The sequence below is a fragment of the Phycodurus eques genome, chromosome 19 (genome assembly GCF_024500275.1).
Source record: "Phycodurus eques isolate BA_2022a chromosome 19, UOR_Pequ_1.1, whole genome shotgun sequence".
Taxonomy (NCBI): Eukaryota; Metazoa; Chordata; class Actinopteri; order Syngnathiformes; family Syngnathidae; genus Phycodurus; species Phycodurus eques.
In genome coordinates this window covers 7,296,285-7,324,032 of record NC_084543.1, presented here as the reverse complement: position 1 = coordinate 7,324,032, position 27,748 = coordinate 7,296,285, and the positions used below count along the sequence as shown (strand labels likewise).

The following is a 27,748-nucleotide window of genomic DNA, read 5'->3' as shown; positions in this document are numbered from 1 at the left end:
TCATTGCTTGTTTCAACGACGCAAAGGAATGTGGGAAGCGCCTCGCTCACGACTGTTCAATGAACAATGTGAGGCGATATCGAAATACAAAGAAAGATATTCAATATTGGAAGAGTTTCACTGAAAAAATGTAAGAACACAGCTGCATTTCTGATATGGAATTGCATCCCAGTGTATTCTATTGTAGGAAAAGGACAGCTCATTTTGTGCTCAAACCTTTTTTTTTTTTTTTTTTACATTTGACAAGACAAAATCGTCCTTCATGAATCGTGTTGTTATTACTTTTTCTATTCATTACACAGTATGTGTCAACAACTAAAACCTAAATATTATACTGGCGTACTGCTACTTTTTGTTTTCTGCTGCATGATTGAACTAGTTTTCACTATATTACAGCAGAAAATCATCATTCATAAATCATATTACATTTTCCATTCATAATACAATATCTGTCAACAACAAAAATATTCTACTGGCATACATTATGTAAAAAAAGACAGAATCATCATTCATAAATCATGTTATATTTGTAAGTTACTTTTACCATTCAACATTTACCAAAAAAACATTAAATCCCTATTTTACTCATTATGTGTAAAAAGACAGTTACGTTATTACATAATTTACAGTATCTCAATTCAAATATAATATTTTAGCATGTTTATTTAGCATCAAGTCTTTTTTTTTTAAGTAGATTCTAGTATTCTCCCTCATGTTCGTTTTCACAGAATTGATTGTTATTAAGGTAAAAAGCAGACTGCCTAAAGCGACAAGTGATCAATTAAGTCATCAGCCCGGTCCGGTCGGTCCTCCCTCACTTCCTGTTCCACAATTTAAAAAAAAAAAAAAACTCACAGAACCGCAGCTCGAGCCTTGCTGATCCGGAGCTTTCTCTTCCACATCCCCTTGCTAGCAGACGGGATGGAGCCTGCTTTCAGGCCCGCCGAGGCAGCGAGTGAGGAGGGGACTGGTCGTGGAGGAGGAGGAAGGGGCAGAGGGAAGGAAGAATGAGACCTGACTATCTGGTCCACTCACTTCTTTGCCTCATCAGGCATCAATCTGTCTGATAATTGTCACCTTGATAACAAGGCCCTATGCACACCTGTGTGTGCACATGTGTGTGCCCGTGTGTGTGTGTTCGTGCACTTCCTCCACCTCCTCACAGACACACAGTGTCAGCCTCAATGTCAGGATTAGCAGTGATGTGACTAATAGGTCTTTCAGTCTGTGCCCATTGTTAACCAGCCAACGGTCTCCGTGGCAACCGCAGAGGAGGAGGAAATACTTTCTGGGATGATGTCATCGATGGCCACGCAGAATAGTCGCATTTCTATGCTGAATGAGTGCACTTTACATGGTGAGACACACTATTGTGTAAACATGCTGTGATGAGGCGGGAGGTTGTGATTGACAGCTGCTCAGAGGGGAGATGAGGTAGGAATTCCACTTGAGACATGCACGCACGCACGCACGCACGCACGCACGCACGCACACACACACACACACACACACACACACACACACACTCTTATGACATGACAACGTAATGCAAGCTTGCTTGGTTAGTGTTAATTAGCACAGTGACAGTGAACTGACTTTATGGCCTGACATGCTGTTCAAGTGCACAATTTGTCTCGGACATCAGAATGATGATGTCATATGTTGCATTCAGTTTGAAAAATTGAGGGAACAACAACACATATACACACACACACACACACACACACACACAAATACATGGACACAAACAGACGCACACAGATAGACCCACAGAAACACACACACATGGAAACAAACACATACACACACGCCTACATCGACACAGTGAGTCAGTGACATACACATTCACGCAAACAAATACACAAACACATACAAACATTCACAGACAAACAGACACAAGTACACAGGCACACACACACACACACACAGACTGAACCAAAAACACACACACAAACACTGATATACACAAAAAAACACACAGACCAAGAGACGCACACACCGACCTACACGGAAAAACACAGACACACGCAAATACTCAGAGAGGCAAAAAAAAACACATGCGCACGCACACACTCCTACACAAACAAACACAGTGACACACACAAACAGAGACAGACCCACAAACACAGACACACACACACTGACAACAACAAAAACACACCCACACAAACACACAGCCACATTCACACACATACAAATACAGGACCCCACATAGACACACACACACACACACATTTACACACACACGCACAATACCTAAGGGACAAGAGTCACAGTAGCAAATGTAATAAATATCAAGTGGGCCAAGGATTTGATTGGCTGGCAACGATTACACTGTACTGGTGCTGCTGGTGTTGTACTGGTGTTGCATGACAAACATCGGGGTCACATGACAACAAAACCCAGCCCGGACCCGGAGCTGGCGCAGAAAGAGGAGCTCATCAAAATGCGGCTCACGGCCCAAAGTTGCAAGTGTCCAGCAGCTCCCCGGGGAGGGAGTTCACCCCCCCCCCCCCCCACCCCGGCACGGCACCCCTCCGCTAACCTCTCCTGCACAACAACAAAGCGGGTTGCGCTCAAAATTCCGCCATGGTACATCGACCCACTTCGCCCCTCAGCGTTATATAAGTACATCTGCCTCACAGTTCGAAGGTTCGAAGAATTGTCTATATGTGCCCTAACATTGACTGGCAACCTGTCCATTGTTTGTCTACACGGTGATTGCAAAGTAAATCCCTTTTTTAAGTACTTGTAATTAATTTCAAAAGTCAAATTCATACAAGAAATTAATATGATAAGAAAGTGTACAGCATTACCTTTTATTTAAAATTCGATATGGGTGCTAGCATTCTCCACCAGCTTCTCAAGCCGCCTGGGAAGCGCATCAACTGATTTCGCAAGGAACTCTTGACTGAATTTATATTCCAGATTTCTAAACTAAATATTGATCTGAAAAGAAAACAATGACATGAATTCCCAAACATCATGCAACATACACAAAAAAAGAGGGGAAAAAATATTTTAAAATAGGTAGTTACAGCTGGAAAAGACACAACAGAAACCTTAACGAGGACAAGCGCAATATAGAAAATGGATGAATGGGGGGAAAAAAGTTTGTCATGGATCTGGTGAGGAAGTGCTGAGCTTCTGGTTCTGTCACAGAATCGGCTGCGGCAACCCCGACTTAAAACTTTCATGTTTCTCTCGCCGATGGCATCAATAATTCAGCCGGGCTAAAAATAACGACAACACTTCCATGCATCTATTTGAATACAGGAAGTAGGAGGGGTTTAGAATGTGTGGTGTTAATTTAATAATTTTTTTTTTTTTTAGCTTATGGAGTACTCCATATAGTTCAAAGTACATCTGCGCTTAACGCACTGCTTACACTAACAACATGACGGCCGCAAACAGGGCGCAGCTACTGTAGTTTGCAAATCTTATGCAGTCAGTGTTGCCAATCAGCTAATTGGTAACTGTATTTAGCGACTTTTCCCAACCCATCTGGCGACTATTTTTCAAAAAAAGTGACTCGCAACTTTAATTCCGTGAAGAAACAGACAACATGAGTGGAATCATTTTCACATCGATTTGCCAATATCAAGAAAGGAGCCCGGTGGAAGGAAATCACTGAATCAAAAGTGCAGAATGTCATTGTCATTTCCTTTTTCTATAAGTGAAGGAGAGAAAAAATAATCAGATTTTTGTGGAAAAACAAAATCGTAGATTTAATCTTTAAGGCTGTATCGGCCAGCCGTAACTCTTTGTTTATCTTTTATGACATTTATTTATATGTGTTCAATCTGAAAAGCAATAATGAAAGGTTTATTTGTGGTGGTTAATGGTAGTGTGACATGTGTTTGCTATAAAACCGCAAAGCAAACACACTGTGGCGGCGCTGGCAGCGGGTGTGTGCGGTATGCGCCGTCGTGTCAAGGCATTCGTTCAGAAAAAAAAAAAACGGATGACGAGCAGGGCGACGTTCCCGAGTGCGGAATGTTGTCTGCTGATGATGATCATTCAGCTACAATAGTCCATAGTTTATTTAAGCAAAACCTAGTATAACATCTGCTGTTTACACGAACTGTATGAGAAACCCGGAACTAGCAGGTGAATCTCTGCTAAATTGTAATAATGTTAGTGAAAAGTTTGAACATATTCCTCAGAATCAAAACCAATGGAAAACAAATACCCAAAATAAGGTTTTTCGATAGAGGTGATGGCATTCTGAGAGAGGAAGAGGCAACTAAATGCGAACAAAGGACTTGTATAGTTCAAGTGCGAGCTGTGATGAGCTCAAGTTGCAGCAGCAGACGTTGATGCTGTTAAGTAAAAAAAAATTAAAAAAAAAATTTAAAAATAAGAAAAAACAAATAAAAAATACATATTCAAAGTTGGTGATGTGATGCCCCTTACTGGTTTGGAGTGGTTAAAAATATGTCTTTAAATCAGGGGTGGGCAAACTATGGTCTGTGGGGCGTTCTTGAATCCGGCCTACTGAGCATTTACATTGTTAAGAGTGCCGTAATATTTGTTTAACTAAATTCCGAAATATGGTTAGTTAAAATGTATTTGTTCTTTTTTTTAAATTAATGTATTTATTGGTAAATTAATTTATTTGTATTATTTTTATTTATTTAAATAATAAAATTGTATTTATTTAAATAATAAAATTGTATTTATTTAATAATAAAATACAAGGGCGGCATGGTGGAAAACTGGTCAGCTCATCTGCCTCACGGTTCAGAGGTTGCGCATTCAAATCTGAGCTCCTGCCTTCCTGCGTGGAGTTTGCATGTTCTACCCGTGTCTGCGTGGGTTTTCTTCGTGTACTCTTGTTTCTTCCCACATTCCAAAAAACATGCATGGTAGGTTAAGACTCTATATTGTCCTTACGTGTGAATGTGAGCGTGAAGTGGTTCGTCTATATGTGCCCGTGATTGGGTGGCGACCAGTTGGGATCGGCTCCAGCACACCCCCGACCCTAGTGGGCCTAATTTACATGAACATTTATTGTTTTAATTAGTTTAGAAAATAATTGGTTGGTTAATTAGAATTAAATGATCAATTATATTATTTCAATAAAGAATTGGTTAATTTATTGTTTTTTACAAAATAAAATAGTGCAAAAACAATGCATGTGAGGTATTTTTAACATTTTTGAAAATGAGAATCAATTGTTATCTTAACTATTTTCATCCACACAAAAACTTTTTTTTTTTTAATTTTTTTTTTTTTTTACCTCATCTACAAATAAAGAGGCCCATTTTGTCTGGCAGCTTTAAATGCTTCAACAATGACAACGCGTCCTGATGTTCGCCTGGCTTTACCCCATCAAGCAGGTGTGTTGCAAGCATGCAGCATCACTGAAGATCTCTAAGGATGCTCTCGCTCTCTCTCTCTTTGTTTGAAGGCAACTCAGCATGTTTAGCAATATAAAGGGAAAGGAGGATCCTGTGCATTTTTCAAAGTGCCAAGTGTCCTCGGGCTCCTTTCAGCTCCTCCGGGTCTGCATGGACTCGTTACTGCGCGCTCCCAATAAAGCAGCGAGCGCCGTTTAAAGCAGGGAGATATTTATGGCACTCCCCGCAAGGCCTCTCCGCCTCGTTATGACCCACATTCCTCGTTCCTCGATGTTATCAGGAACAGGACAGCAGAGGTGGAGGATTCAAGTCCCATGACTTGACTCAAGTCAGACTGAGGTCACCAATTTTGGGACTTTGACTTGCTTGGCTAAGACAAAGGACTTTTTGAGGGTCTCAACTTGACACAGTAACTTGGGACTTGCTTGAAACTTGAAGGTCAAGATTTGAGACCGACTCATCCAGATATGTGACTTAATCCCACCTTTGCAGGACAGAAGCCAGAACGGTAATTGCAATCATCCAGACATGCCAAAAGTACTCATACCTTGTACTTAAGTAGAAGTACAGATACTTGTGGTTAAAAAAAAAAAATAATTTTGTTTTTTTAAAAAGACTGGTAAAAGTAGAAGAACTGATTAAACGCCTGTACTTAAGTAAAAGTAACGAGAAAAAAAGAGGACGTGGTCTGAAATGACTTACGGTAAGTACAAAAGTAAAAAGGTTACAATATTTTTTTTTACTGTCAATTATATAAATCCTTGTTTGTGATAACTGAGCAAAAATTTAATTTAAAAAAAATGCACCCAAAATAGTTTCCTTGTTTTATTAACTTAAATAGTGCTCCTAATGAGGAGGGGAAAAAATTACGTCACATGTTGTTTAAGCGACAGCCTAGCGCTGGCTCGACCTTTGCTAACGTGAACGAAATAACAAAAAAAAAATGCTACATTAGCTAACAATAAGAACTAAACTAACCAACTTTCTGGTGATTGTGTTAGTGAGGCTTTTTGTTCTGTTTCCCTGTAAATCCCCTTCCCGTTCTTACCTTTTAACATGCTGTCTTTCACCGCGTGACTACACAGCCTTGTTTACGTACACAATTGATACCGCAAACCCAAAACGCCCGCCTCATCCCACAATGCAACATGGTTCCCAAAGCATACAGTACAGTATGCGAAAATGTGAAGATGCTGCTCGCGAACACCTCATTTTCCTCATAATGAAGTGTGTTCTGACTTATCTGATGACAGTATTTACTGTAGCTATAACCACACACAAATAAAAATGAGGCAAATGTAACTTTGTTCTGGGGTTGAAATGGATTAAGTGCATTTCCATTCATCGCAATGGGAACCATTACCTCGGTTTACAAACGTTTTGGTTCGCAAACGCAGTCACGAACGGATTAATCAGTTTTCAAATGTAGGGAGCAAAGCTTGACATTAAGTTTTTGCTCACGAGCTACTGTAGCTAGTGGTTACCCGGAGTTACAAAGCGCTCATCATTTTCACTAGCCACAATACAAATAAATTTGTCAATTGAGGTGGGGTGGGGGTTCTGCGTCATCTCTTCCTTCGTCTCATCAGGTTTCTGCTTCTTTGTTTTCTTTCGACGTCAACAAAAGACTTGACAAATGGACCAATAAGCAAACACTGTGTGAAGGCAGTGCTCTGGGAGTCGTAGTCTCGTACGTTCACATTGCAATTGGTTTTTTATACAGATGCCGTTTGGAAAAAAACTGCAAATAAAATATTCATAGATAGCATTCAACCCACCGAATTGGTTAGTGGGAGTCGCGGTGTTACCTGCCACTGCTGAAACTCACCCGCATTTGGTGGGTTGGCGGGTGTTAATGTCTAGCCCTAGTAGGGAGTAAAAGTAAAAAGTCATCAGAAAAATAAATGCTCAAGTAATTTACAAATTTCTGAATTAAGAACAGTAACCCAGTATTTGTGCTTGGTTACTTCTCTCCACTGCAATCATCTGACAAAGCGTGCGAGCATATTAGCATCTTGGCATGCTAGCCCTTTAAAGCATCCCGGATAGATGCCAGTTCGGATGCAGCAGGAGGGAGAATGTAATCCTTCTGCGGTGACTGTTGGGGGGCTTCTTGAACAGTGTCTGATGTCTTTTTGAAAATGTCAGCTGCGCTTTCATTAGGCTTCATGTCCGGAGGGATGCCCGAGGCCTTCTGAGGCGAAACATACTCCCGACCACATCCTCCCCTACCCGGCTGCATCCTCTCACTCTCACTCGTAAAGACGACGCCTCGGGATCCGCTGCAGCTGCTGCGCAGTGAAGCACAAACACCACGAAGCAGAGGTGTCTTTCCGTAATTGGAAGATGAACGCCATACAAGGATGCTATTAACTGCTGTAAACAAGTACAATGAGGGAAACGTAGTTCCCCCTTTGCAGCTAAAACGGGTGGGCAAATTATTGCCCATAGGCCACGTACAGCCCACTGAGCAGTCTTTTTTCTCCTAAAATGGCTTAATTAATATGTATTTATTCTTTTGTTTCATTTATATAGCTAAATAAATTATAAAATAACAATGCTATTTAAATAATGTTTGATTCTATTGCATAATTGGTTAGTTCATTATAATTCAATTAATCCTAAATAATAACCAAATGAGAATTATTTTATTCATAAAATGAAGTATTTTACACTTTTTCGGTGCACCTTTTGACTTTTTTTGTTTTATTTATGTAGTATCTAATGTAAAGAATATGTTCATAGCTTTAGTGTAAATACTACAATTAAAAATGTTTAATTTACATGTAAAATGGTTTATTTTACTAATATTTTAACATATTTGAATAAATAATGTTATTTCATTAGAATTAAGACAAAATAATACAGATGAGAATGATTACATATGCAGGGTTCACGTTCGATGTGCGTCCCGCGTCTGAGACGCACAAACATGATCAGGGACGCATAAAGCATGGTGAATCTGCATCCACAGACGCACAGCATTGCTTACCTACGTATGTGTGTGTGTTGCTAAAGTGCTGCAGCAAATCATTATCCAGTAAACGTACGAGTCCTGTCTTGGTGCTAGACAATCAGAAGAAAGGTAGGGCAGGTTATCGTTCCATAAATACAATGGGCACGAGACTTTTTTTCCAGATTCGATCAATTTTCACGCAATTTCCTCCGTAGATGCAAACAACCGGGATATTTTAGGAGAAGTTAACTATCTGAGTGCTGGAGCGCACTCCCGCCACTCTCACTGAGTAGACAGAGCGACCGGAGCGTCAGGCAGGACGAGATGTTTACAAGCAGAACTGATACATTCAATATGGCGGACGCACTGACGTATCCCTGCCAATGGCCAACACGCTTATTCGTAAATTCATAGAAAATAGAGCGTGCACTCTCAGAGCGCAGTGAGAGCCTCAGATTAAATTTCCAAATGTACCCAGAAATCGATCTTTTTTTCTTTTAAATATTGCTGGACTTTTAAAAAAATTTTAAAGTGTAAGATTAAAGTTGTATTTTTTAGAGTAAAGTAATAAAGAAGAAAATAAATCATAATTCATGGCATTAAAGTCATTTTTTAAGTGATAATTTCACGATAAAAAAAAAAATCATAATATTGACAGATTAAAGTCAGATTTTTCTTTAGAATGAAGAATAAATAACATTTCATTGGGGAATTAAAAAAAAAAAAAAATGATAGTAGTTTAAAATTAAAGTAATTTTTTTATCATAGATTAATTTTGCGATTAAAAAAATAATACATTACAGGATTAAAGTCATACATTTTTCAGAATAAATTCATGAATTTACAAGGAAATAATTTATGGGATTTAAGTCTTTTTAATATAAAGTTGTCATTTTACTACTGAAAGAAATTATAATTTGCAGAATTAAAGTCTGATTTTACTTTAGAATGAAGTTGTATTCCATGAAAAATGCTACATTTCTTTGGAGAGAAAAGTTATAACTTTCAAACATTAAAGTCAGTAGTTTATAGAATAAAGTGATCATTTCAAAAGAAAAAAGTCATTATTGGGGAAGATGCCACAACCGTTGCCGTGGAAACACCCAAATGAGGTCACACGGTGGAGCGTTGAGTGGCGCTCGCGTGTCACTGGGCAAACGCTGCCCTGATTCTCCAACAGCGGACCACCCATCAAGCCCATCAATCCATTCAATTTCAATCGCACTTATTCGCAATTTAAAGTGCCCTGCGACTGGCTGGCGACCAGTTCAGGGTGTACCCCGCCTCTCGCCCGAAGATAGCTGGGATAGGCGCCAGCATGCCCGCGAGCCTAGTGAGGATAAGCTCATCCATCCATCCATCCATCCGTTTTCTACCGCTTATCCGAGGTCGGGTCGCAGGGGCAGTAGCTTTAGCAGGGACGCCCAGAGTTCCCTCTCCCCAGCCACTTCATCCAGCTCTTCCGGGGGGATCCCGAGGCGTTCCCAGGCCAGCCGAAAGACGTAGTCTCTCCACCATGTCCTGGGTCGTCCCCGGGGTCTCCTCCCAGTCGGACGTGCCCGGAGCACCTCACCAGGGAGGCCTCCGGGAGGCATCCGAATCAGATGCCCCAGCCACCTCATCCGGCTCCTCTCGATGTGGAGGAGCAGCGGCTCTACTCTGAGATCCTCCCGGATGACCGAGCTCTTCACCCTAGCTCTAAGGGAGAGCCCGGACGCCCTGCGCAGGAAACTCATTTCGGCGTGAGGATAAGCGGTATAGAAAATGGATGATGGATTGATAATTAAACCCAGTTGACTTTGGTATATCCCCTGGACTGGTCACTAGCCAATCACAGACATATATAGAAAGAATAATGGACTTGTTGCCAGTCAATGTCAGGGCACAACTAGACAAACAAGCAATGTGTTTGAATTCAGATGATTTGCTGTATGCAAACAATCCTGAATAAAACAGAACGTTCCAGAAGCGGTCTTGGGTCTCATCAAGCATCTGTTGCGTTAGTAAAGTGCCGCACCCTGCCTGTGATGTCACTTCCTGTCCTGTCTGTGTTCTCAGCGAGCAGGAGTGTGGCTACAGCTGGGTGCGTGTTCCCGCAAACACAGCTGCAAGAGCATCAGACAGTCGACATTCTTGTGCTTTTGGGGGAGGAAGAAAACACCTCAAAGTCTTCAGTGACGTCCAAATGAACCACAAGTGACTCACTGAGGCCAAAAGACCTTTTCGCCATGACGTCATACATACTTTCTGGAGGCCAAAGTTTATGCCTTCTCATAGTAAACAAACCATTTCCAGTGCACGTCACAGTGGACAAATGTTTGTAATACGTGACTCAAAAAGATTGTGTGCTTAATGTGGATGTCTCTGATGGGATTACACGTGGAGGACAAACAGTGGGAGCTGATCCTCCCCCTCAATAAGCAGCATGACCATAGTACACTAAATTCGGTTCTGCGGGACAGGAGTCACCACAGAGCACAGATGTTTCTCACCAGTGTCCTACAGAAGGATAGACATACATGCAGGTTATTTGGTCATGACAGGGTTAAAAAAAAAAAAAAAAAAAAAAAAAAAAAATTTAAATAATTATAATTTAAAAGAAAATCAATTAATGTTCCTTTTTAATTGTATTCATTGTGATCAATAAAATGACAAATTCAATTGTTTGTTTACTCTTATTTTTGTATTGCAAATCATAAGTCAGTTTTAAAGTTATTTTTAATCAATTTAATTATAATTATTTGAGAAATTAATAAATAATGTGATTTTCTTTTACTAATATTGTTGTAAATCCTAATTCATGCTATTTTCTTAAATTACTATTTATAATTGATTTATCCATCCATCCATTTTCTGAGCCGCTTCTCCTCACTAGGGTCGCGGGCGTGCTGGAGCCTATCCCAGCTGTCATCGGGCAGGAGGCGGGGTACACCCTGAACTGGTTGCCAGCCAATCGCAGGGCACATAGAAACAAACAACCATTCGCACTCACAGTCACACCTACGGGCAATTTTAGAGTCTCCAATTAATGCATGTTTTTGGGACGTGGGAGGAAACCGCAGTGGAAACCGGAGAAAACCCACGCAGGCACGGGGAGAACATGCAAACTCCACACAGGCGGGGCCGGGGATTGAACCCGGGTCATCAGAACTGTGAGGCTGACGCTCTAACCAGTCGGCCACCGTGCCTCATTGATTTATTTCTAACAATATTTACAAAACAATATTTAATCATATTTAAAATGTAGATTTGTTTATTTCCCTATTTTCACAGTGTAAATCATAATCTGTGCTCATTTCTTAAATTATTATTAATGATTAATTTAATTATTGATTGAACAATTGTTTTATGAAATAACTGTACATTTCTTTAGTTTACTGTTTTAATTTTATGTAAAAAAAAATATTTTAGTAATGAAAGTAAATATATTTTGTAATTTTATTTTAACTAATTAACCAATTATTTCACAAAATAATATGAATAAAAATGTATTTTAACCATATTTTTTCATTGTTATTTGCAATAAATCAACAAATTATGAGATTAATGCATAAAAACAAATTTTGGGACAAAACAGGTAAATTAATGCAACAAATATTACAGGACTCTAGATAACGTAAATGCTTGGTGGGCTGTATTAAAGAACATATTTTGCCCACTCCTAATCTAAAGTTCGTTTACTCACCATGAATGCTAATTACACTGGAAATAAAAGTTATTCAATTATCAGCTGGTAAGGTTAATGCTGGGATACATGTGCACACACGTCAGATTTGACAAATTACTTCATTTTCTTTTCATGAGCAGCAGAGGCAGAGAAAAAAAAATACATTTGCATAATTTAGATTTTGCTTTTACGGAGTCATTTGTAACCATCAGAAATAATCTTTCAAAAACTCAACAGTTTTTTCTTACGTGTTTTAAAGAAAAATAGCACCGTGTTGTTTAAGAACATAATAAAAAAGAATGTAAAGAAAGAAAGAGGTTTTATAAAGTGGAATTACTATGCCTACTGTAGTATTTGTGTGTTTCTTGGATGCGTTTCTTTAAGGGCGTGGCCTAGAGCGTGAGGTCAGGAGCCGGAGTCAGAGTCACTCCTTGCAAGCGTTCTTACTTGATTCTGTTTATCCCGTTTGCAAAAGGACTGAAAGAGCATCGGCGACTGTGGCTCTCCTTGCCCACATGGGAGGGCATTATCATACCTGAATTACTTTTTTGTCACTTCACTCAAGCGGCAATGTATCTGAAGATCGCTCGAAACAAACATTAGCTCACAAAAAATAAAAAATAAATCCGCTCATCATTCAAAAAAAATATTAGTCGGGGACTCGTAAGTCACCTCGAGAACCTTCGAGAAAAAAATACAAAGAGCAGTGGACTGTGTACAGAACCCTGAGGGACGCCACACTTTGACAAATGAAGTTTATGTTGTAAAAGACAAATCCACAATCAATGTGATTAAATAATAAAAACCACGACAAGGAAAATCAAATTAAAATAGGTTGTTTTGCTCATGTCGTGAGTAGTAGAACCGCTGAGTAGATTAAAGTTTTCCGCTGAGGGCTGGGAGGCCGCCCGAGAGATCCTGCTGCACAGGGAGCATCCCATAATACCCCCCACCCCCTTTCTTGCTGCTGTCGCCAAGTCAAATAAAGCCAAAGCAGTCACGACTTCCAATGAGTATGTAATGTTTCTAATGAACCTAACATTCTAACACGCTAACATGTTATTTTTGTTGGGAAAAAATATACCTCGCAAGCAAGGTGAGAACAAACAAACTCATAAAGGAAAGCCGGAACAGAGACTCAAAATGGATGGACATTCACGACTTCTCGGGCAGACTCAATCAGGAGGTCGCAATGTGAAGAATCCATCCATCCATCCATTTTCTGAGCCGCTTCTCCTCACTAGGGTCGCGGGCGTGCTGGAGCCTATCCCAGCTGTCATCGGGCAGGAGGCGGGGTACACCCTGAACTGGTTGCCAGCCAATCGCAGGGCATATACAAACAAACAACCATTCGCACTCACATTCACACCTACGGGCAATTTAGAGTTGTCAATTAACCTACCATGCAGGTTTTTGGGACGTGGGAGGAAACCGGAGAGCCCGGAGAAAACCCACAGAGGCACTGGGAGAACATGCAAACTCCACACAGGCGGGGCCGGGGATTGAACCCCACTCCTCAGAACTATGAGGCAGACGCTCTAACCAGTCGGCCACCGTGCCGTCCAATGTGAAGAATAACATTTAAAAATAAATTAGCAAAAGAGAATGAAGCCATAAAACAAAAACTCTTTTTGAGGAGGTGACAGCTGCTAATGACTTTAACATGAAACACAAACAATATAAGCCTTTAAGGAAAAGAACACAGTGCCAACAGTCAAGCATGGTGGAGGATCCATAATGCTGTGGGGCTGCTTTTCTACATCTTGTACAGGAGGCCTTGACTTGAATGGTTGAAAAGGAAAAAATGGACTGTTTTAAAATGTACCCGGCCTCTCAACTAAAGTCAGCTGGGATAGGCTCGAGCACACCCGTGGACTCGAGTGAGGATAAGCGGTATAGAAGATGGATGGATGGAACCTTCCTGGACAGTTGACCCACCAACTCATCTCCACATGCCCTGCCTTGAAGCACCTTCTTTCTCTTTGCGGCAGCGTCACCATGGAAACCGTGAATGAAGAAGAAGAGGACGCGTCATCCTCCCACTCTAACATTCTCCATGCGTCGGCTTTACACTTTGTCGCTCAGTTACACAGTTTAGGCGGGATTAACGCTGCACGCTTGCTGATTTGGAGATGAGCTGAACTGCGTCTGAACCTCTGGCGACCCACATCTGGATGGGAGTACCACCATTGTAGTACAATTTAGAAGAGGGAAAATATGGTTGTCCTTGCATCTTCTGCTGATCATGTCTTACAAAAGAGTCCCATTCCTAATGACGCTTTAAGGTCACAATCACAGAAAACCCGACTAGCTTCAAACTGGGCTGCGAAGGTCACACAGGAGATCGGGCAGCAGCAATCATCACTTTGAGCCTCGTCCTTCCGAACCTTGTCATATTGTCCATATATTTTTATTTAGTACTGCTTGCTTAAAACTCGACGAGGCCTGAAAGTAACCTTGGCCACTGGCAGCTGTGTGCTTGATTTTTAAAACAAACAGATTGGCCAGGTCATTTGTATTTGAGGTTAAAAAAAATAATAATAATGTGAATGTTAATAATTAATAATAATTAATAATTTAATTTAATACTAAAATAATTTACTAATGTCCAGTTGTAATTGTTTAAAAATAATTTAGCCTTAAAAAGACCAAACGTATATGTAAAATATTTAAAATTGTTTATTTTAAATAATACTAATAAATAAACCCATATATATTTATTGTTTTATATATTTATTCAAAATTTCCTTTTATACATTAAGATAATATATTATTTTGACAAAAAAGAATCCATTATTACTTTAATTATTCATTATTGATAAAGTTATAATTAACTATCCAATACATTAATCAGATCAATTTTAAAAAGTTAAATGTGTATGTAAAATTTATTATTTACCACAAATCAGTAAGCTAATTATTTAATTAGATAAACAAATACAAAATAAATCAATAACAATTTTAGGGGGGGAAAGCGCTAATTTAATGCAACAAATATTAAAGGACTCTTGATAATGTAAATGCTTGTTGGGCTGGATTAAAAAAACGTCACAGGCCATATGTACACAGTACTTGCCTGGCCCTGTTCTAAACGCCACTAATTGCATCGCTTGCGAGGAGGCAAACTACAAGTCATTAGCGGCACCTCACTGGGCTCCATCTTCCACACATTCACTAGCACAAAAATATGACAACATTGCAGCCATTTCTCAGTGAAGACTAAATGTGACGATGATGAGCTTCTTTGTCTCCCTAATATCTTTTTTTCATGGCTTGAATCTGCGCCTGTGTCTGCAGGCCGGCGGTCCCAGCTCACGTTTGAACAAACACGGAGCTCTTTGGTCGATGAGAGGCGACAAGTCGACCCACTTTCTCACTCTGTGGTCGACGCGTGCGCGAGCAACAACCGGGCCTCCGCCAAGGCCAAACAATCATGGCAAATAGTGGTATATTATTCCCTGAGAGACAAGAAACACAAACGGGAAGCGGTTGTATAATCGTAGATTGCGGTCGATAATGTTCCGCTCCAGGCCTGCAGGGGGGCAGTGAATTACATGACAAAGTGGTCAACTGCCAAACAAGGGTAGAAGAAGCGTTATTTACGATGGACAGGTCAACAGTCAGTCAGCAATTTGAACCACTAGGCCCTATCCGAAAGCTGGCAGTGCCAAAGAACCGATCAAACTCGGTCCATTCCACAAATTATGGTGGAAATTGGGCAAATGCAAAATCTCCTGTGGTAATAAATTTGTGATAAAAATGAAAGATTAAACCAGATTTGACACTATTGCAGGGGGCGCCATAGCGATCTTGCTACCAACTTCCATCCTGGTGTACAACAACACAGTTTTTTCCACAAACTTGCTCTCGATCCACCTGAGGGTTTAGCCTTGCGAGGAGGAGAGAAGAAAAATAGAAGAGAAGAAAAAGAGACTACGCTGAACAAAAAAAAAAATGTCAGATGTTTGCATACGTTGTGGATTTAAACAGGATTAATCACATCTCCTCTCATCAAGCGTGACGTGTCGTCGTGTTTAACCGGTACTGCTCCTAAATACTTGGACGCCCAGTACAAGTCTGGGATTAAAAAAGATTTTTGGGAACCCAGCACCAAAAGAAAAAAAAAACTGCATTTTGTCAGTGGAAACCAATCTTAAAATTAAAAGTACAGGGAGAATACACTTTCACTTGATAATCTAGTCGCCCAGAGAGCAGACACAACAATGTCTGTCTTACATTTCTGTAAACATTGTTAATATGGAAAACGCTACAAAGATTCAGGACCTCCTTAAAAGAAGCACCTGTGACACAAAGAGTGTCTTTATGGATTATTTTCCATCACAGAAAAAAATCCTTCGCCACAATTTCAAACACTTCATCAGGTACACCATCTAAGGTGATCCAATAACATTAAAAGATGCTTATTTTTTAATGACACGATTCTGTGGAAAGCTATTGATTAGGAATGCTATGCTTATTATTAGTTTGCAGTGATTGATAGATCGATAGATCCTGTACCTAATAAAGTGTCTTCATTGGTGATTGTCAGTTTAGTACGTGACAGCCATGCAAGTGAGACCACCCCCGTCTCATCACTGCAAGGTGCCTGGAGGGTGGGGAGCGGTGGGGGGGTTCGCCCAGTGCTCTACGGCCATCATGTACGCGCCTGTGCAGCGTGCGCGTCCACGCCATCATTCACACGACGTACACGCGGTGGCTCGGCGAGTGTGCGCGTGGTTGTGCGCGTGTGTGTGTGTGTGTGTGTGTGTGTGTGAGTGACCTCCGTCCGTTCATTCCTACCTGCCCACTGTTTGGTTGGCGAGCTGTCTCATTCGGTTGAACTGCTTCTTCATCTTGTCGTCTTCTTCTGCGCCACACGAGCGAGCTCTGCGGGTCTCATGGATGATGTCCGCCGCCGTAACATCCACGCCGAGCGGCCGCTACTGCCTTCATGACGGCGACGGCGGCGGCGACGACGACGACGAGGGCGGCGTGTGTCCGTCCGTGGGCCGCCTCGCTCGTTCGCTTCTCCCGAGGAGGTCGCGGTGGTGCTCGTCGACCGAATTTGCGCGTCCGTGGTCGGCCACTGACAGCTCTCTCTCTCGCTATCTCTCTTTCGCACTCGCTCGCTCTCTGTCTCTCGACGCTACCTCCCCGGTGCATCATGGGAGGTGTAGTCTATCAAACATGCGAACGTTCATTTGAGCCTTGATGCATTATCATCCAAAATGTGGAACAAAAGCCGCGTTTTCCTTACTTAACACATATAAAACACGTTAAAGAAAACTTATTATATTTATATTTGTTCCATGAAATTGTCTTTTTCCATTCCCAATCCCAACAGTCTGTTTTACTCATTTCCCACCAGACTTTCCAGTACATTCATTGTGGACGTTAATTATTATTCTTATTATTATTTGTTAATCCAATCAAATTTCAGCCTCGATGTGCTTCCATTTCAATCTGCCCATGCAGGACCTTCAGGAAAAGTGTGGCTGGTCTGTTTCTTCAACGAATTAGATCCTTTTGGGGGGGCTGCACAGGTCCAGAGTGCTGGCCCTCGACAACGGCGGCATTTTTACTCCTCTGGTAAGGGAAGCGCTCAGGTGGTAGAGTGGTTTTCTCCCAAACCGAAGGTTGTTAGTTCGATCCTGAGCCCCTGTGACCATCCATGTCGAAGAGCCCACTGTAAATTGGTCAATTTATCTGATTTTGCGATTTATATGCATCCATTCTCATTACCGCTTATCCTGAATCCTAACCCAGTTGATTTCGGGCGAAAGGTGGACTACACCCTGAACTGGACGCCAGCCAGTCGCAGGGCATGCGATTTAAATGTTTGAATAAAATGAACTTTTTTGTTGTTGTGTTCTGTAAACCTCTGATAACGTAGCCCTTAAATTCCAGATACAAATATGGCCATTTAGAGCATTTATTTGCTGAAAATGAAAAATGGTCACACACAATATATATATATATATATATATATATATTTATATATATATATATATATATTTATTTTTTTTATTTTTTTTTTTAAATTTATTTTGTGTGTTTTGCATATATATAATTTTTTTTTTGCTTGGTCTTTTTTTCCAGAGCTGTATGTGCCTTGGTCAAATAAAGGTTGGCAAACAATTTTTAAAAAATTAAAAAAAAAAAATTAAATTAATTGTGCCTTTTAAAAAAGGCACAATTAAAAAGTGTGTTGTGGTGCAACTACACGGCAGCATCTTTTGGGGCGCTAATGAGTCAAAGGTCCGCTTCTGACTATCAAAGGGGGGCGAAGACGAAGAAGCGAAACCTAACAAGTGAACTTGTTGAATGACAACCAAAGTAAAAACTTTTCACCTTTTCAACGCTGACGTTTTGTTTTTTTTCCCCAGCTCGTTGACAAGTCGACACACTTTGGCGCACCAATCTGCCCGGTTAGGAGCCGACGACAATGCGGGACCGAACTAAAGAATTGGGGAACGTAAGTGTGAGGGGTATAGTACCCAACTGAACCGTAGTAACGTTTAGCTTTAGCACGCTAACCTCCCCTTTTTTTAAGCACCCAACCGAGTGTTCTCTCGACTTCCAACTCGGGTCGGGACCGAATCCAAATGCGTTGAAAATGGCCGTAACTCGACAATTTGACACTTTGTTTGGTTCTTCTCCACGCTCGCTTGGGGCGTTGTTTTCTCGGCGGACTTCCGCTGGAGCATGTGCGAAGGGGGTCGGCCAGGCGTTTTCCCCAACCTTGTTCAGCCAAGACGGGCCACATAGTTGACAGGAGGAAAAGCTAAACACAAACGTCACAAAAAGTGGATACACTGCTTGAATATGTACCGTCTGCTATCATGTCGGACAGCATGTAATTATGCCTGTCACTATATATTGCTGGCATAGATAGGTGACCAAATATACATCATTTCGTAAATCATTTCCAGAACAGTTACCCCTGTAAAGCCTTAACCATTAAGTAGTTGACATACAATTCTAGTTCTTGGAAACTTGAGCTGTTAGTTCTTCGGAACAAAACAAAAATCATCTTTTCGAATAAATAAGTTTCCATATGTGGTGGTGCCTTAACTTACAAGTTTATTTCGTTCCGTGACCGCGCTTGTTACTCAAACCACTAGCATCTCAAATCAACTTTTCCCCTTTAAATGAATGTAAATGCCATTCATGCGTCCCAAGCCCCACCAAAAGCAGCACCATTTATTTGTTACAAAAAAATCACACTGGATTCTAAACTGTTTAATTTTTAATTTTTTTATTTCTACATACGTAGAAAGGATATGCTTCAGACGATGATGATGAGGGCGAATCTCTGATGAAACCTGGAGGCTCTTCAGCCAAGGAGGAGAAGGACAATGAGAGCTTCTTTAGAAAGGTGAAGATGACTTTTGATGAGTTCGTGTCTTAAGTCTGCGAGGCTTCGCTCGTGGGCCGCAAAATAATGAAAAGTCTGCGCCAATTGGGTCTGGTTGACAATTTTGGTAAAAGTGTGGCTCGTGTGGTCTGTAAAGGTGCAAGAAATCCACGAGGGCCTTTACAGTCTGAAGAGAATGGTTTGCGACCTTGAGAACAAGCAGAAAAGGGTTCTGGGCGTGGCGCTGCCTGAGGAGGGTGAGACGCGTTGTTGTGTGTTTGTGTGCAATGTGTCTAATGTACACTCCACGTGACAAATTGTGATGTTGTGTCATCTCTGCAGGCATGAAGAAAGAGCTGCAGATGCTACGAGATGAAATCAAGATGCTGGCCGGTCAAATCCAGAGGAAACTCAAGAGTAAATGTCTCACTTGAAGTGAACGCCGTAATAGCACTGGTTTTATTTGTCAGGATGTTTAAAAAAAAAATACTTAAATGACTCAGTTAGTGTATTTCACATGAAGGTATCTACGTTACGGGAAAAGACTTTCAAAGCTTGTTTGGTATAAGTAGAAATTAAGCAAAGAGCACAACTTTTGAATCATGTCATTATTAGTGAGCCAAAGGAAAAAAAGATGAAATGAATTATTTTTTTTCCCACATCGTATCACCCGGCCCTACAAATTTTGTTTTTGTTTGACTGCTTGTCAATACAGGTATCGAACCCAAGAAGGGAGACGACGATGGCAAATATGTGTCCGTCAACGTTCGCATGCAGCGCACTCAGGTGGAGCCGTGTGTTGTTTTTAAGAATCTTTATTTATTTTATTTTTTTTCCCCCCCTCCTCCCCAAGTGCTCCTTGACCTGGGCGCTCCTCCCTTTCCATATTTTTCTGCACCCACAGCACGCCGTCCTGTCCAGAGAGTTTGTGGAGATGATGGGCCACTGCAACACCATCCAGGCACAGTATAGAGACCGCAATGTGGAACGGATACATAGGCAACTCAAGATCAGTGAGACCCACGCATTGGGCCACCTCTCTGGTGGTATCAGTTGCGGAAATGAAGGAGAAACAACATTATTGCATCTCTTGTCTCGTTAGCTGGCACCAAAGTCACAGACGAGGAGCTGGATTCAATGCTGGAGAGCGGCCAGACAGACGTTTTCACGCAAAATGTGAGTACAAGAGGACAATGCAGAATTTCATTTGCCGTTATGTCATGTTCTGTATGGCTACATAAGGTGGGCCAGTAGGTATGCACTTTTTAGTTCAACGTAAAAAAAACCTGGAAGTCAAGAACAAAGTGTGCGCCATAGCCATATTGGACAGGTACCGAAGGAGGTAAGGAAGGCAGGAAATGTTTGAGATGTAAGGTAGCATGAATACAAAGCAGGTCTGAGGGAAGGCAGGTTAATGCAATGAAGCCAAGGATGTAATGATGCTTTAATAAAAAAAGTGGGTCTGCGGGAAGGAAGGCAGAAGGTCAGGTAAGAAAAGGAAAACAATGGTCAGAAGGAAGAAAGTCAGGAAAGTAGGTTGAAGCGAAGGAAGCATGTAAGGGTACGCAAACCATCGTCCCGTCCCGTCTTTGTATCCTTAACCCAAAGTGTGGACTTGTCGGTCAGATCCTGAATGACGCCAAGGCCACCAAACAAGCGCTGAACGAGATCGAGTCGCGGCACGACGAGATCCTCAAGCTGGAACGGAGCATCAGAGATCTTCATGACATGTTCCAGTACCTCGCCATGGAGGTGGAGGCTCAGGTACGACCAATAGGGGCATGACCCATATACCTGTACGTAAACACACCTTTTCAGTAATGTCCACAAGAGTGCATCAGTGCAACATTTTGTCCTGCAGGGGGAGATGGTGGACCAGATCGAGCACAACATCAAGCAGTCGTCCAACTACGTGGAAAGAGCCAAAGAGAACACGGAAAAAGCAGTCACGTATCAGCAGAAAGCACTGCAAGGTAACATTTTTAAGGACTGTCTAGTTGAGGTGAACAATAGATTTATTTTTTTCCCCCGCTGACACACTACACTCATCTAAGCCACTGAATTTTTTTCTTTTGCTCACACACTTCACACTCTGTTGGGCTTTTGCTGTCATATGACTAATTTTCTTTTGTTTCACGCAGAAAAAGATCTGGATAGCAATCTGCTTGGCTGTGGTCATCCTCATCCTCGCCATCTCACTGGCCGCCACTTTCTCCTGACGCAGACGGCCGCCTGTAGCGCTAGGTCTGGGTCAGTTAGGAATGTGCCCATCGCCTCACGTTTGCCTCGCTAACATTTAGTCGGCCTTCCCGGTGCCGCTCGTTCCTGTAAAAACGTCCCATCCATCAAGAGCAGGACTGTTACAGCAGTGCGCTCCCCCCCCAGACTGGAGCCTGACTGGTGCTGATCGATCAGTACTCAGGAACACTTTTGGTTTTATAGCACAAAGGGGGCTCTCTTTTATAACTAATTGTACATAATGTATGGTGCTGTTCACGTAAACATTACATTTTAAAGCAAACTTGCCTTGGTGTAATTATGTGGTGTAAATACAGATGTTTGGACCCTCCCGGACCAATTTTTGTATTTATCATTTGAACTCGGAACATGTGAGATGCTAAGGGCACATTCAATTCTTAAATATATCGCCATGCACTGAAACTGTCCAAACTTCCTCCTCCTCCGCTTACAGTCGCTGTGGGTATCTGCAATGCAATGACTTGAAAGTTTCATTTGGACAAACAAGTATTGACTCATATTACTGTGGCTTTGGTCTTAAAATAAAATGCTGCCATCTTTTATGTGGATTTGTATCATTCAAAGGTAAGTAGTTTGACACTACACAGCTTAAAGCAGTGGTGGGCAGGATGAAGTGTCCTTAATATTTGTTGCATTTATTTATTTTTTACTTAAAATTTAAATGTTTCTTGTAAACAAAATAAATTGCTATTAAATTGATGTACACTTAAGATTTCTGAACCCATCTCTTAATTGGTTAATTTATTGGAAATTTAAAAAAAGTAAATTTTACTTCATGCAACATTTAAAATCAAATTGGTTATTGACAATTTGAAAATGAGTACGCCTTGTAAATTATTACATTTTTTTTTTTTCCTTTACCTGCTTCTCAGATTTGAAAATCAAGTTTGCCTCCCACTACTTTTTATTTTGAACATGCAGTATAGAAAGTAAGACTTGGGGAACGGTACAATTTAAATATCCCATATGGTGTTTCAGACCTGTGTAATACTGCTAGTCTGGAAAAAAAAACTTAAGATCCTATCTCTTCATTACCCAAGATAAAAAAAAAAAAGAAGTCATTTTTGGTCTTTTTATTTAATAGTAATTGTCTTAATTGTTCAAGTAAAACAATATGGAATTATTACAAGGGATTGAAGGAATGCAACAAAGAGACAAACCAAAGAAAAAGACCATCACCAGGACCGGATGAACCTCCCATCCTCAATCCCGCACCCGAAAGTAAATTAATTGCTGGTCACCCTTTATGGACCACTCCATTCAATATTATGTCCCCGTTTATATTTTACAGAACAAAGATGTGACAAAACAATTTGGTAGCACAAATTCAGAGAATGAGTTCCTTGATCATTCCAGCAGTCTTTTTTTTTGGGGGGGGGGGGAGGGTGCTTTTCTTCACAAGAGAGAAACTCAACACTCCAGAATCAAGTGCTTCACAAGGCAAGCTCGGGTCCGAACCCTTTCACAAGGCCTAAGAGGCACTGACGCACTAGAAACACTACAGTAACTTTGCCTCGGGGCCACTCGAACCACATCACATCTTTGCTGTGACGAGATGAACTGATGATGGAAGAAAGAAAAATAAGTGAGATGTGCAAATAAGAACTGAGAGAAAACAAAGAAGCTCCAGCTAGCAGCGATCTCTGCGAGACTCCTCTTCAGTCCTGAAATGATGACAGTACACCACGTCCACGCTTCACCTGCGCCCGGCCGCCAAGCCTGCTCTCACGTGGATCTCTTCTACCCAGTCTGGACCCCTGAGCAACCCCCCAGCCAGCTTCGTGTTTAAAGGAGGGGGAGGGGGCCCAAAGACGCCAGGAGGTCCGTGGGCTTGTGCGGTAACCCCGAAGGTCCGGACGCGCTCTGTGACGACACCTCACGCTCAAGGGCTCTGGTGCTCATGTCTTGTTGTGACGTTGCTGGTTCGCTGAGGACCGTGTGCTGGCCGCCGGAGACCGGGCCTGGACAGCTGCCGCTGCCGCCACACTCCTCAGTATGCGGTCTGGCGTGCCCTCCTCGCCTGAGGCACCCGCCGCCTCTTGTGTCAGCTTCTGAGACTTGCGGCCACCCTTTCGCGGGTTCTGCTGGTTCTTGCCACACCGTTCGGTGCTGCGATCACGGTCGCTGCCCGAGGAGGCGGTGCGAGAGCTGTTCCTCTTCCGTTCCGTGTTCTGGGAGCTGACACTGTAGGCCCGTCGGCTGCTGTCGCTGCTGCTACGACTCCGGCTACTGTGTGGGCGCCCGGTGTCCGCCCCCGCGCTGCCATTGTCAGCCCTGCCGTCTGACTGCCCACCGTCCGGCTGTCTGCCATCCACGTCGCCTTTGCTGCTGCAGGTGCTCCGGCCCCGCATCACCTCCCCGTCACACTCCTTTGCCTTTGCCACCTTCTGACTCCCAGCCTCCTTTTCCTCAGCTTTGGGCCTCTTGTATTCAGCCTCCAGCGGGGGCACAAGGGACCCCGGGCACTGCCTGGTGGAGCGAGACACTGGGCGACTCCCCTGATTAGGCGTTAAAGGTTTGCAGTCACTTTTATTTTTGGTAATAGAATTGATCCGAAGAGAAGCTGGGACACTTTTAGATTTTTGGTTCTTTTGGTCAGGAGACGCAGACGCAGGATTCCCGCCGGCTTTAGTAGCAGGGTCCTTGCGGGGGGTGTGACCAGGGGTGTCAACCCTTCCTTTCATAGCGAGAAGTTTGGCGGCTGCATTGAGTGCTGAACACCGCTTACCCAGGACTTCGGGCTCTGGGGGCTGTAGGGCCATGCGGGTAGCAGGAGCTTTCTTGTCTCGAGAAGACCCTACCGATCTCCTGGTGATTCTCACAGACGACGAGTCGCTGCCAGAGTCACCCCCCGTGGATGTGTTGGCATTGCTGTTGCTGTCAGAGCTCAGGGCAGGCTTCCTTCCCCGACGTTTGCTGCTCAGTTCCTGGTCTTTGTCTTGGTTCTGGTCCCGGTCTTGCAGCTGGCGAGTCAAGCAGCGCTCCTTCCCCCTCTCGTCGTTGTCCGAGTCACAGGAGGACGAGGAAGACCCGGAAGCAGCTCTCCTTTGAGACGAAGTTTCCAGGTCCCTCTGGCTTCCGTCCACTTCGGGTTTGTCCCCCGCCACCGCGTCTGAGGTCACGTCCACTCGCTGCCTCTTGGTAGGATGTCTGTTCTCGTACGTCCTTTTGTGGTGAGCGTGACGAGTGAGGGTGGACGTGGAGCAGCCGGATGAGGGGGACGACGAGCGAGCAGACTCTTGGCTGCTCTGACGACTGAGAGATCTTTTCTGGATCAGAGTCTTGATCTCCTCAGTGGGTTGCTTGACTTCACTCTCAAGAGCGGAGACACTTTTGCCCCCCTTTGCCACTCTGTCTTCTTTCTCGACGGGTTCGGCCTCTCTTTGTTTGACGTCCAGCTGCGTGTCCTCTTCAGCCTGAACACCATCCACTTCCATCTGGGTGGTCTGGTCCAGATTCCTTTCAGACAAGGGCAGGTTTGACTCTGTACTAGAAGGGGTCTTTATGGACTCTTTGGAAGAGGCAACAGCAGCACATGAGGTGACTGCAGACATTTGAGGAGCAAGTGTCATCATTGATGTGGTTGGTACTTGTGTGTGGGCCATGCTCATTGGTACTTGGGTGGTTGTGATGCTACTTGTGGTAGACAATGGAGTGACTAGTTCAGAGTCACTCTTGTCGGGTGAAGCAGTAGAAGTGTGTTCATCGGAGAAGGCGGTGAATGTTGAGGTTGTGACTGTGTCGCTGAGTGTTGCATCTGTGGTAGTGGTTGCTGCTAATTGGGGAGGGAAGGTGGGAGAAGGTGTTAGTGAGATTGCGTTCGCAAGTGGCTCGGTTTTTGGCGGCTCCACAGCCGGAGGTGCTTCAAGTACACAGGCCGTGACGGTCAGTGTCGACATTCGTTCGCTGGAATTTGAACACTCGGACACATGCTCGGTTGGGTCTGGGTCCGTTTCTTTAGAATGAGCTTCCACTGGGCTTGATGATGTGGCTGTATCGTGGGTTGAGGTTTCTGTAGTGTTGGCTGGGGAAGTATTAACAGCAGGAGGTTCAGCAGGAAGTACAGCGGGCGCCTCTCTGATCTCCATGGCTGATGGGATGGCAGTGTCCGGGTCTGATGTTGGTAATGCTTCCACAGTAATTGGTGGCGGTGATGGCGGGTAAGAAGCTAGTGTGGCACCAGTGGTGGTTTTGGCAGAGTCCAGTTCTGTTGATGGCTCGGATGGAGTGTCAGAAGGTCCAGAAAACTCTGGTACTGGAGGTGACGAGACGGGGCTGGAAGGGCGTGATAGGCTTGTGGTACGTTCAGGGATCAGGACAGCGGAAACCTGGTTTGGTGTTGCCGACATAGTGTCTTGGTCAGAGGAAGGGATGGAGACGACCTGAGTTTCTGGTGCGGCATCAGCTTGGACTGTTGAAGTTAAGACTGAGGAGGGCATTTCATTAGAGTTTGTTGTCGGTAATGCGGACTCTACAGTGTTTGAGTCTGTTTCTTCAGTTTTAGTAGACACAAAGTCCTGATCAGTGTTCTCTGACTTTGGTAGCTCTTTACTCACATCAAGATTGGATTCACTGCATACATCTGCAGCAAGGGACACTTTTTTAGATTTGTGTCCATCAAAAACAAAATCTGGGGTAGTCACAGAGTCTTTACGGGGACGACCCCGCTTACGTTTCGGGGAGAGGCTTCCGTCCTCACACGGTGAGACGGGTTGCGTTGGAGGAGGAGACACAGTGTTGCTGAGATCAGGCAACTTGGAGGGACACTTAGGGGGCCGGCCTCTCTTTCTTTTCATGGGGGTCTCAAGGGTATTGACGTTGGCCTCGGTAGAAGCAAGAGCGGTTTCTTTGCCCAAAGGAGAGTCTATTTTCTTGTGCGGGTTCCTTCCTCGACCCACATGCAGCTGCTCTCCAAGCTGAGCCGCCATGCGAGATTCCGTTTCCAGCCTACGGCGGACGGGAAGGTTCCTCAACACGGGCATGTCCGGAGACAGATGGGGAGGGGAATACGGAGGATAAGCTCTGACGGGCTGAAGGTGCACAGGTGGACTCTGTGTGTAGTCTTGGTCTTGAGAAGATTTGGTCAAAGTGTCTTTAGAGCTGCTGTCAGTGACCAAAGAATCTTTCAAAAAGTCTTTATTTGGGTCCTCACTTGAGTTCTCCTCTACTGACGCCTCCTCTAAAGAAGCTCCAGCTCCACTTCCTCGCCACCTCCTCTTCCTCGGCTCTTTCTCCTCAACCACAGTGACGAGCCGACCTGGAAGCTTCCGAAGGACTTTAGCTGATGGCGAATCATCCACGAGACCCTTCAGGACTTCCCCGTCAGCGGACTGGCGCTTGCGAGGTGAGCGACAACTGGTGGAGGGTGGAGACATGGTGTTTTGGTCTTTAGCCTCATCATCTCTTGATTCATGGTCCACCAGACAGATGGATTCTAGCGAGGACTCGGACATCCCGCTGTCCTCTTTGCCTCGCTTGGGGGTCTTGCTCTCAGTCTCAGCCACACTGTGATGCTTTCCTCCAGGGGACAATGTTGACGGTGAGGAAGGTACTGGACTGCCCTGAGGCTTGATTATGACAGCCTGCTGGTCTCTGGCAGGAGAGGACGAGGTTTTGGAACATTTGGGGGGATCCTGCAGCTTGGTTATTAGAGTGTCTGTGCGAGATGGGGTACTAGAGTCCTTGGCTGCACCGCGTCCTCTAAGACCAGCACGGGCTCTTTCAGGCACTTCCCTATGCATTGCAGGCTCGGTTTCAGGCGAGGCCCCACGCAGACGACCACTAGTTCTTGTCGAGGTGACAACCTTCACCTTGTCTTTGTCCTTGGGCTTGCGTCCACGTCGTGCGGGAGCAGGCTGAGAAGGCTCCACAGAGGCTTGAGTTGACAAAACCTCATCTTCATCAGAGGACGCGTGCAGCCTGAGGCCCCCCTCCTTTGCCTGGTCTAGACCCTTTCTGGCAGCCTCCACTTGTTCCTAAACACACAGAAAAAAATAAAATAAAAATCACGTTGACACTCTCATTCAAGGTTGTCAAACTCAAGGTCTGAGGCCACTTTTAAGTAGTCCACTATGGGATATACAGTTAATGTTCTTGTTACTTGACTTACATATTTCTTGCTAAATAGATGTTACTTTTTTAGGAGA

General features: G+C 43.4%; 3 protein-coding genes across 9 annotated transcripts in view; 1 reads left to right on the top strand and 2 right to left on the bottom strand.

The window, feature by feature from the left end:
* arhgap44b (Rho GTPase activating protein 44b) overlaps positions 1–17,120 on the bottom strand; it is a 39,593-nt gene extending 22,473 nt beyond the window's left edge. For 5 of the 6 annotated variants that reach the window (XM_061705353.1, XM_061705357.1, XM_061705358.1 and 2 more), the window contains exon 1: positions 16,787–17,120. In XM_061705353.1, the coding sequence (XP_061561337.1) occupies positions 16,787–16,839 (53 nt within the window). In that variant the 5' untranslated portion in view covers positions 16,840–17,120. Of the gene's footprint in view, positions 1–855; positions 968–16,786 lie in introns of all 6 variants that reach the window. The other variant, XM_061705354.1, reaches the window with a different exon arrangement.
* A 1,109-nt stretch (positions 17,121–18,229) lies between these two features.
* On the top strand, positions 18,230–22,144 carry stx4 (syntaxin 4). The gene is made up of 10 exons (XM_061663874.1): positions 18,230–18,461; positions 19,263–19,364; positions 19,501–19,600; positions 19,686–19,760; positions 20,059–20,129; positions 20,248–20,356; positions 20,446–20,519; positions 20,970–21,107; positions 21,205–21,339; positions 21,485–22,144. Exons 1-10 carry the CDS (start codon positions 18,432–18,434, stop codon positions 21,560–21,562), a joined length of 912 nt encoding a protein of 303 aa, XP_061519858.1. The 5' UTR covers positions 18,230–18,431; the 3' UTR covers positions 21,563–22,144.
* Positions 22,145–22,660: 516 nt separating this feature from the next.
* srcap (Snf2-related CREBBP activator protein) overlaps positions 22,661–27,748 on the bottom strand; it is a 33,529-nt gene continuing 28,441 nt past the window's right edge. For both annotated transcript variants that reach the window (XM_061705653.1, XM_061705654.1), the window contains exon 30: positions 22,661–27,577. In XM_061705653.1, the coding sequence (XP_061561637.1) occupies positions 23,501–27,577 (4,077 nt within the window). In that variant the 3' untranslated portion in view covers positions 22,661–23,500. The remainder of the gene's footprint in view (positions 27,578–27,748) is intronic.

What these genes read in the sequence shown, in the direction of transcription:
- stx4 (XM_061663874.1), top strand. Translation starts at nt 18,432, where the DNA reads ATGCGGGACCGAACTAAAGAATTGGGGAAC. An exon ending in CGTGGCGCTGCCTGAGGAGG is followed by an intron (nt 19,601 to 19,685) that starts GTGAGACGCGTT and finishes TCATCTCTGCAG; the next exon opens with GCATGAAGAAAGAGCTGCAG. An exon ending in AATCCAGAGGAAACTCAAGA is followed by an intron (nt 19,761 to 20,058) that starts GTAAATGTCTCA and finishes TTGTCAATACAG; the next exon opens with GTATCGAACCCAAGAAGGGA.